The sequence below is a fragment of the Malus domestica genome, chromosome 17, assembly GCF_042453785.1.
Source record: "Malus domestica chromosome 17, GDT2T_hap1".
In the NCBI taxonomy this organism is placed as follows: domain Eukaryota; kingdom Viridiplantae; phylum Streptophyta; class Magnoliopsida; order Rosales; family Rosaceae; genus Malus; species Malus domestica.
Window position 1 is genome coordinate 22,040,044 of NC_091677.1, and position 10,232 is coordinate 22,050,275.

The 10,232-nt window shown below is 39.3% G+C and overlaps 3 protein-coding genes across 3 annotated transcripts; 2 read left to right on the forward strand and 1 right to left on the reverse strand.

The window, feature by feature from the left end:
* Window positions 1-5,547: 5,547 nt before the first annotated feature.
* LOC103454928 (protein LURP-one-related 7-like) lies at window positions 5,548-6,044 on the reverse strand. Its single transcript, XM_008394520.4, has one exon. It carries the CDS (start codon window positions 6,007-6,009, stop codon window positions 5,548-5,550), a length of 462 nt encoding a protein of 153 aa, XP_008392742.1. The 5' UTR covers window positions 6,010-6,044.
* A 624-nt stretch (window positions 6,045-6,668) lies between these two features.
* Window positions 6,669-7,190, forward strand: LOC108175268 (uncharacterized). Its single transcript, XM_017337384.1, has one exon. The coding sequence runs from the start codon at window positions 6,669-6,671 to the stop codon at window positions 7,188-7,190; it is 522 nt and encodes a 173-aa protein (XP_017192873.1).
* A 718-nt stretch (window positions 7,191-7,908) lies between these two features.
* On the forward strand, window positions 7,909-9,673 carry LOC103454849 (GATA transcription factor 9-like). Its single transcript, XM_008394440.4, has 2 exons — window positions 7,909-8,380; window positions 8,753-9,673. Exons 1-2 carry the CDS (start codon window positions 8,084-8,086, stop codon window positions 9,440-9,442), a joined length of 987 nt encoding a protein of 328 aa, XP_008392662.1. The 5' UTR covers window positions 7,909-8,083; the 3' UTR covers window positions 9,443-9,673.
* Window positions 9,674-10,232: the final 559 nt, after the last annotated feature.

Sequence of the window (10,232 nt, forward strand, 5' to 3'; positions counted from 1 at the left end):
GGGCAATTCAAACGCTTAAGAGGCTTGTTATTTTTAAAGATTCATTGGTGATTTTTCTGTGCAAAACTAAAAGCTCGAAGGAGCATATGGAGAGATTAAAATCATAGATGAAGTTTGATTTTGCGTTTACAATACCAAGTTCGGGACGTTCGAGGGGTTTATGTGCCATATGGAGAATGGAAGCCAATCTTTCATTAAGATCTTATTCCTCTAATCATATTGATTTAGAGGTTAGAGGGATAGGAGATATGAATCACTGGAGAGTTACTTTCTTTTATGGTTTTCTAGCTGAGGCGGAAATACATTAATCATGGAGTTTGCTTCAACGTTTGCGGGATAATTCAAACTTGTTGTGGTGTTGCATGAGGGATTTTAATGAGGTTTTGCAGGCCGAGGAGCAGGAAGATGGTGATTTACGAAGTGAACGACAAATAGACGGTTTTCGAAATGCGCTCACATGTTGCCAACTACAAGATTTGGGGTTTGTAGGTAATAAGTTCACTTGGGTTACGACTAGGAGTGGTGGAATTAAAGTTTGTTTGGATAGAGTCTTAGCAACGTAAAGTTGGATTTATTTGTTTCCACATTTCAATGTCACCCATTTAAAGCCTACCTCGTTAGATCATATAACAATTTTGTTGGACTGGATTCAAAAGAGAAGTTAAATTTAAAAGGACCTTTCGATATAAGGAAGAGTGGTTTGTTAAGGATGGATGTGGGGCTGCAATACAACAAGGGTGGGCGTCGGATTTTCAGGCCTCACCTATGTTCAAAGTCATGGAGAAGATTAAGGCAACATGAATCCAGTTGACTAACTGGGCAAAAACCATGGAATGTTCAATTCCTGGGGAAATTTCAGAAACGGAAGACAAGTTGAACTCTTTATTTGGACAACCTTTTGCCGAGACAACTATTGCCCAAATGCATGAGTTATTTACCTAGCTGCATTCGTTACTTGCACAAGAAGAAGTTTTTGGCATCAGAGGTCTAAGAAAAATTGGCTATGGCTTGGTGATCAAAATACGAAGTTCTTTCACCAGAAAGCAAATCGACGACAAAGGAGAAACGAATTGCATGGGTTATTTGATGAGGCCGAGAATTGACATGAGGATAAAATGGGTATGGAGGCTATTATTATGGAGTATTTCACAAAACTATTTGACTTCAGGGTGCGACAGATCCGTGGAAATTTTAAGGGTTGTGGCTCCTAAGGTATGATCATAAAATAACCAAGGCTCCAGGACTTGACAATATGTCACCTGGTTTCTATCAGAAACATTGGGAGTTTGTGGGACAAGATGTTTGTGATAGGGTTAGGTTTATCTTTTCATTTGTGCATATGCTTCGGAAAATTAACTATACACATGTTACTTTAATTCCTAAGAAACTTGATCATACCTTAATGACTCAACTTTGGCTGATTAGTCATTTACAAGATATTTTTTTTTTCCAAAGTTCTTACTAATAAGATAAAGGTCATCTTGCTGGATATTGTATCATCCTCTCAAAGTGCATTTATTCATTGACGGTTAATTTCAGATAATTGTTTGGTAGCTTCGGAGATTGCACACTATCTGCATAGAAAGAACAATGGGTGGAATGGGGTAATGGCATTGAAGTTGGATATAAGTAAGGCTTATGTTCATATTGAATGAAGTTTTCTGGAGCAAATGATGATGAGGTTGGGATTTGCAGAGGAATGAATAAACTGGATAATGATGTGTGTTACTACAGTTTCTTATTCGTTCAAACTAAATGGGGAGCCTGTGGGTCTTGTACAACCTAAACGTGGAATTCGTCAGGGAGACCCATTGTCACCGTTCTTGCTTGTTCTGTGTGCCGAGGGTTTATTTGCACTGTTTAATATGTGGGAAGCACAAGGCCGAATTCAAGGTGTCCAGGAGTGTGTACAGTTGAAAGAGCTGCTAAAAACTTACGAACGGGTGTTTGGGCAAGCTGTTAACCTTTCAAAAAGTAGTGTGGCCTTTAGTAGAAATTTAATGGACATGGATGCACGAGTTTTGTCTAATTGTCTTGGGATGGAATGAGTGGAGTATCATGACCGGTATCTCGGCATACTAGTGTTTGTTGGACAATCTAAGAAAGCTACGTTTGCATATATATATGTATGTATGTATGTATATATATATATAGGACTGTTGATGCGAAAATTAACTTAACACACAAATTTAACCCTCTTTTGACAATTGCAGTACAAGTATAAGTAGGGATCGTTCTGGACCGAGGATTAGGTGGGCTTGCTAATAACCTCTAAACTGACTCAAATACATAAAACTAAACTTAAAAACACTTAACAAGACTCACAATACTCAAAGCAAACTTAAAATACTCAAAACAGCTTAAAACAACCAAATAAACTTAAACTAGACACTAGGAATGACTTTGGATGACATCATTCGACAACCCAAAACATTCTTCAAAAGTTCCCTACATGACATCATAATAGAGATACAATAAAAGATCATTACGTTTAATGAAAATCATAAGCATTGACAAAGCACTTGCAACTATGACATAATGTCGCTTATGCTAGGAATTGAACTTAACGCGATCATTTATAAGCGACCTTCACTACTTGTGAATATAAGTTTGTAACGATTATGTGAAACTTCCTTATATTCTAGCAACGGATTTATGCATGCCAATTAAGTGTCGACCTTTAATTAACAAATACAAATAAGTTATCAATCAAATAGTAAAGCCAATTGCATTCACGATTCAAGAGTTCATAACTGGAATTTATCAAATTATATTGCACACATAATCATGGCTTTGAAATCACCCCTAGCCAAGAGGGATTTAGCCACTCATAATTACAACAAAATGAAAGGAAATGAATTTAAACATTAGAAACAAAAGAAAGAAAACACCTAAACGCTCTAACGATTCAAGTTGGACAGCAAGCACGTCCAAGCACTTTCCTTCCCTTCCTTTGCTACGGCATAAGGTGTTGGTGAGTGTTTGAAGGTTTGTTTGTATGGAGGAATGGGTGTGAAGATGAATGGATGTGTTTGGATGAAGGTTGTGTTGAAATGGTGGTGAATGCTCTAACAAAAACTCAACTCAATTTATGTTACACACACTTCCTTTTATAGAGGAAGTGCATGGCAATGGAGGGGAACATGGATTGGTGTAGCAATTGAGTGCAATGATGCATGAAATCTGAAATGATGGAGGGAACAAGGAATACTGTAGCAATTGAGTTCTGAAATAATGAAGGGGACAAGGGTGATGATGCACGGCATGGGTGAAAATTGGAGTGATTTATGGTAGAAAATAAGAAATGGATGGCTCCCTTGCACGGCAAGGAAGAGAAATGGTGAAGGATGATATGGCTTGGACTTTTAAGGCAGATTTAGGACTTGTAGAATATGTAATGAAATGTCCCAAAGTATTTAGAAACCCTTTGTGTGACTGAATCTTTGGTAATTTAGATTAGAAAAGGTAAAGACAAGATAAGGCAAGTTTGACTAATCTTTCCTCTTTCTTGATGGTTTCCTTGTCTTCCTTGGTCCTCTATTTATTTTCTTCCTCTCCTTGGCACATTCCTAGCTTCTTTAGATCTTTAATTTCGTCCAACCACTTTGCTCCATGCATGTGCTATCCATTCCAAGCCCAAAACTGCTCCAAAATGCACCTTATTGCATACTTTGTCCTTAGAACCTGAAATTGCACGAAAATGAGTTTAAACACTAAAACAACTAAGGAATAACAATATAAATGCATGAGAACAAGCTAACTCAGTTGCATAAGTATGCTCTTATCAACTGTCTATGGAAGAAGTTGAATGGCTGACGTGGTTCTTTGTTGAGCAGTGTTGGCAAAGAAATTTTGACAAAAATTGTAGCTCAAGCATTTCCATTGTACATGATGCAGACGTTTTTGTTGCCTAAGTCTTTTTGTGAAGAGTTGAACCAAATGGTGGCACAATTTTGGTGGGGAATGGAAGCAAGCAAGCGTCGAATACACTGGATTAAATGGAAAACGCTGTGTAAACTAAAAAGTGAGGGTGGCTTGGGATTTAAGGACTTATATGCTTTTAACCTTGCGTTGCTTGCTAAGTAAGGGTGGAGAGTAATACAACACCCGCAGTCTCTTATTGCTCAAATATTCAAAGCTTGGTACTACCTTACAACATATTTTCTGCAAGCTTCAGTTAGACCAAACTTGTCTTATTGTTGGAGTAGTGTGGCGGGATCCAGAATAATTATTCAGAGAGGTGGTAGGTGGAGGGTTGGAGATGGCCTATGAATACAAATTTGGGGGGACAGTTGGTTGCCAAGGGAGAATTTTTATAAAGTTATTAGCCCCATACCGATGAGGTGTATCCTTCTCTTACTGTGAGATCGTAAGTGGTGAATCATGATGGAGTTTGGTGGAATACGGATTTAATCCATAGTTGGTTTTTGGAGGATGAAGCACACTTGATTTTGAGTATTCAATTAAATTTGTTCAATCTGGATGATACTATGATTTGAACTAAAGAACCCAAGGGCCTGTTTGCAACTAAGAGTGCTTACTTTGCGGCAAGAACGTGTCATGGTATTGGTGGGGATGAGCTCATGGGATTTGTGATAAATGAGGAGACCAAGTTTTTATGGAAAGCTTTGTGGCAAGCTATGGTGCCGGGGAAAGTTAAGATTTATGTATGGCGTTCTGGATGCTTTGCCATCTAAGGTGAATTTGACAAAAAAGATGAGTTCTTATGGAGGATGTTTGTGGGTTATGTGATAAAGAAGCAGAGACAATTAAAAGCAGAGACAATTAAACATGCCTTATTACATTGCTTTAGATCAACTGTTATTTAGTTTGTGAGGATGGCCTATGTGGTTGGTTGGCATATATGGCGCAAGCGTTATCTAAGGACAATGTGATTGGTTGGTATACTCTGGCTGGTTCCTAGCGACCCACTTCCTCTGGGCCTCACCTGTGGCGCCAAGCTCTCCAGGCCCAAGCGAATCGACTTCATACAGCGGCCTCACACTTGCTGACTTCTCAGACTACTGATGTGAATCTCCTTCTCGCGATTCTCCAAGCTGTGAATCTCCTTTTCCAAGCTCCCTTCTGCTTCTTCTTCCTCTGGGTCGTCTCAATCTTGACCTCTCTAGCTTGTTGCAGAGTGGAGTTGACAGAAAACGTAAAGCCGAAGTCGACGAAGAGGATGAGACGATACCAAGCTTGGAGCTTCAGTCATTGGGTCTGGTTCAGTGGGCAAAAAGCTGCAGTTTTTTTGTACGAATGCTACGCTTTTCTTTGAGAAGCTGAATGACAACCCATTAACATATGGGATTTGTAGAAGGTCCACACTGATCTTCCTGAAGCTTTTTTTTTCTCTTCCTTATTCTTCAAGGGATTCGAGTAAAAGTTTTGAACTTTCAAATGGGTTTTCTGAAATCTGAAATGGGTTTTGCTTAAAATTGAAGAGAAATGATTGGAGTGAGAGTGAGAAATGTGGTGGGTTTATAGTTAAGAAAGTAGAGAGAGAGTGAGAGATGAGATGGCTCCGTGGAGATGATGTTCGTCTGTTTAAAAATCCCTCGTCTGAGCAACTATCTCATTGCCTTTGTAGATGGTGCAAGATTTTTGGAAAGGAAAACCCTTCACTTTGAAATCACAGGCTGGATCTGCTGAGTTTTCACCAACAAGAAACACTTCCAACTCAGTTCTGGTAAGCTTATTTTTCGTTCTCTTCACTCTAAATTTCAAGTCTTTCTCCTCACTATCTCCCCCTTTGTATCCTTCCAAGCTTTCATGATCTTTACGGTGCAAAGAAAATAGAGGATTTCCGGAGGCGTCAAGCAGCACGCGCTTGTGAGAAGAAATCTTGGGAGATTGATGGGTGACTTTGTAAACGGTGTCGCCGGAGGAATCGAGGAAACCCAATTCGCCATGTGGAAGGCCGAGATATTTCTTGGAGACAAAGAGATCGACCGGGATTTGTGAGCTCGTGGGATGAACAAGGGCTGAAGCTGGAACGATGTCAGCCATTTTACAGAAGCAATGGATTCATTTGAATTCAATTGAGTTTTTGGGAATTCTGGAAACTGGGTTCAGTTGATTTATTTGGTGTTTGGTTCTTGGGTTTCTGCAGATTCATGGTGGTGAGATGAAAAAAAATGAAAGAGAACCGACATGATTTCTTGTGTCGATTCCCACAAACGGCGCCAAATGTTGATGCATAAAACTAGAGGGGTCTTGGAACAATGTAAATCCGACCATGAATCTGCAAGAAAGTAAATAACACAAGACATATCGTGGTTCACCCCAATGTTTGGGCTACGTCCACACTGATATTGTATTTCTCTGTTTGTGAGAGGATGAGAGGGTGAGAGAGACCTTTCTTATGGCCTAAGAATTGGCCTCCCTTAATGAGGAGAGTGAGGGGTCCTTTTATAGAATAAGGGCTCCTCACTTATTACATATTTGCTCCTTCATTTATTACATAATTACATTTGAGTCTTCTGAGTATTTATACGAGATCTAAATACGGAGGCCCTAAGTATGGTACAAACACTGCTGTTTTATTATGGAGTAAATTGAAGGTGCACAATGAGCTTTTATGGAATGGTGTAGAGGTTTCCCCTTTGGACACCCAACTTAAAGCTCAAACTTGGCTGTCAGAATACAGAAAATGGAATGAGGTCAAAATGCACGACATCACGGAACGAGTTCAGAAATGGCAGAAGCTAGATTTTGGTTGGATAAAATGCAACTTTGATGCTGCTTGGTATAAGATTGGATCGCGTGGAGGTATTGGGATTGTGGTAAGAAACTCAGAGGCCGAGTTCATTGCAGCAATGGTGGTCCGGGAGAATGAGATTCGTTCTGCATTGCATGCCGAGGCTGTTGCTGTGCGTGCAACAATTGTGTTTACACGGCAATGGTCAACTAAACAGGTGCAGGTGGAGGGTGATGCTCTTATGGTGATATCTGAAATCCATAATGAAGGAACAACGCATCATGACCCTTATGAACATCTGTTTGCTGATACGTGGCAAATCCTTCTAAGTTTCAAGCAATGGAAGGTTTCATTTGGTCGAAAAGATACGAATAAGGTGGCTCACCGCCTAGCAAGATTTAGTTTAGGTCTCGATCACCCAGTTTCTTGGTTCGAGGAACCTCCTGATGTAATTTCTGATTTATTATTGAAAGATAGTATTAGTAGTTAAGTTTGGTGCGAGATATTATTTTTCCCTTTTTTCAGGTTGAAAGCCTCGAAAAGATTTTTATTGGGGCCCACTATTAGCATCATATCCTTACTTTCATATGTACTTCTCTATTCAATGAATATCGTACTTCCATTCAAAAAAAAAAAAAAAAACTGAACGGTAAATAATTGTAATTTTCTTGAAGTATGGTGTATAAGATAACAAAACTGCACTACACATTTTCTAGTTCCTAGACAAGGTTTTGCAAGACCGAGTCGGATGGGCCCGAGTCACTCGACGCTAATCCCATGGCACGTTGACTATGGTAAATTTGGATAAGGTCCGTTTATTCACAATTACATTTATTACCCATCCAAATATTGTCAACCATATTAATTTTTACTTTCATTTTTATTTTCCTGAATTTATAAGATAAAAGGGATAGGGGTACTCAATATTTTTGTGATATTCCTTTTCACTTGTAAGTGAAATAAGATAATGAATTCGATACTAAATTAAATTACTTATTATGTGATTTAGCTAAAATCTTACATATTTTCAATATAAATATATCCTTTTACTCGAAAAATAAAATAAAATAAGGACGTGGGGTGGGGGAGGTCGGTCCAAAAGGCACGTGACAAGGGTGGAGGTGGTGTCAGCGATCATGTGAGGACTTTCATAAGGGTTCAACTTCCCCTTCCTATTGTTTAATACAAATCTCTCACCATGCAAAATCGTGCTCCAATTTCCACTTATTTACACCCATACCCGTCTCCTCTCTCCTAAAATGTTAAAACCCCCCCCCCTCCCAACGCCCTCCATTATCTCTCTCACTCATCACTCATCACTCTCACACTATCCAAGCAAACTCTTTCTCTCTCTAGAAATTTTCACTATCAATTCCTTCACAAATGGAACTGCCCGAGTTCTACCTCGGCGGCTACTTCAACGGCGGAGCCACCACGTTATCGCCGGAAAAGAAGCCTACCGGCGGCGATTTCACCGTTGACGACCTCCTCAACTTCTCTAATGAAGACCCCTTCGTCACCACAGCGGACGGCGGCGGCGGTTTCTTTGACCCTGCCGCCCATTCCTCAGCGGTCACCGCCGTTGACAGCTGTAATTCCTCGGTCTCTGGCGGAGAGCCTCAGTTCTCCGGCAACCGGAGCTTTGGCGACTCTCAGATCTCCGGCGACCTCTGCGTTCCGGTAAACCTCCAATTCCATTAATTCGTGAATTCTAATGATATTCATTAATTTTTGGCTTCTGCATGCAATTTGCATGATCCTGACGTTAATTTTATAATGAACTATTTAACAAAATAGTTTATTTCGGGAATTGATAATTAAAATTATTTTTATTTTCAAATTATAATAAATTCATATGTAATTGTTGTCCTGAAATGTAATTCGCAGGACAGGAGGATAATTCTTTATATATTGCATGCAATATATAGAATATACGATGATTACGATCACCACATTACTTTTATGTTTGATTATTATGTAAAATTAATTAATTATTTATTGGCAAATTAATTGCAATTTTTATTAATTTGTATAATTAAAAATTGATTGCAGTACGACGATTTGGCGGAGCTGGAATGGCTGTCGAACTTTGTGGAGGATTCTTTCTCAGCAGACAAGGATTTACAATCTCTCCAGTTCCTCTCCGTAAGCAACACAACCAAACCTCAAACCCCCGAAACGTGTTCATCCTCCGAAACGCCTCAGAACGCACCGCTTTTCCCCTCCGAAACGCCTCTCCCGGGCAAGGCTCGAAGCAAGCGCTCACGCGCCGCCCCCGGAGACTGGTCCACGCGCCTCCTCCACCTCATCACTCCCAACAATGACACCAAACCTCCCACAACAACATTGCATAAGAAGAGAGATGGTGCCACCGGTGGGGGCAATTCGCATTCGGGTTCAGACTCTTCAGGCCGAAAATGCCTCCATTGCGCGGCTGAGAAGACCCCGCAATGGCGAACTGGGCCCATGGGACCTAAAACTCTTTGCAACGCTTGCGGCGTCCGGTACAAGTCAGGTCGGCTTGTGCCCGAGTACCGGCCCGCCGCGAGCCCTACTTTCGTGTCGGCTAGGCACTCCAATTCGCATAGGAAGGTTCTGGAGCTCCGAAGACAGAAGGAGGTTCAGAGATCACATCATCATCAATTTCTGAGTCAAAGTTCCATTTTTGGCGTATCCAACGGTGGTCATGATGAGTACTTGATCCATCATCATAATGTGAACGATTTTCGGCAGATGATGTAGTGGATGCTAGAGTAGGATAATTAAGGTGGACCTCTCTAATTTTAACATGAAATCTCTAGCTTAATTTGCTAATTTTTTGGCTGTTAAAATTTGAATTTGTAGTCAAATGTTTTAAGGGTCATTGGGAAAAAAATTGTAGAATTGAAAAAAAAAAGTAAAAATTGGGGTTGGCTTTGTATTCTACTTTCTTTTTATTGCCGAATTTGGCAAATTTAGAATCAATTTTATCTACATTTTGTTCTTTTGATAAGTTTAATAAAATTAACAAATTTTGTTTATTGAGGAACAAATAAAAGAAGAAGAATGTAACAAAAAATAAATAAAGAAGAAATGTCAATTTACTAATGTAAGTGTGATGTCAAGGACTCGATAATATTTTTTCCTATTTTTTAGACCATATATCAACCATATTATAGCCACAAAGGATCGAGTTATATTTTACTAGTATGAAAATTAAGTGTATATATAGTCTTATTTGAATGTGATGTAGTTAGGACATTAGTCCTTATACATTACGGTTAACTATACTTTGGACAAGTTAGGGACAATGTCAATGTTTATCTTGATCGGATATTAAATACGATAAGTTCACATTATCATCAAATAAATAGTCTGTCACTCCCATGATGAGGAGCTACCAAAAGTTTGTCCAATTTGTATAAATTTCCATGAACATATATAGCATTTCCTAGAACTTACGAAATTTGGAACATATAATTAAAGTGCAACATGCAAACTTGAAAGGAATATAATATATGTGGAGAGAAAGCAAAGTTCATGTACTAGACTT

Coding starts and splice junctions, on each gene's coding strand:
- LOC108175268 (XM_017337384.1), top strand. CDS start 6,669: ATGCACGACATCACGGAACGAGTTCAGAAATGGCAGAAGCTAGATTTT.
- LOC103454928 (XM_008394520.4), bottom strand. CDS start 6,009: ATGGCTGACATCGTTCCAGCTTCAGCCCTTGTTCATCCCACGAGCTCA.
- LOC103454849 (XM_008394440.4), top strand. CDS start 8,084: ATGGAACTGCCCGAGTTCTACCTCGGCGGCTACTTCAACGGCGGAGCC. Junction 8,381..8,752: donor CCGGCGACCTCTGCGTTCCG/GTAAACCTCCAA, acceptor AATTGATTGCAG/TACGACGATTTGGCGGAGCT.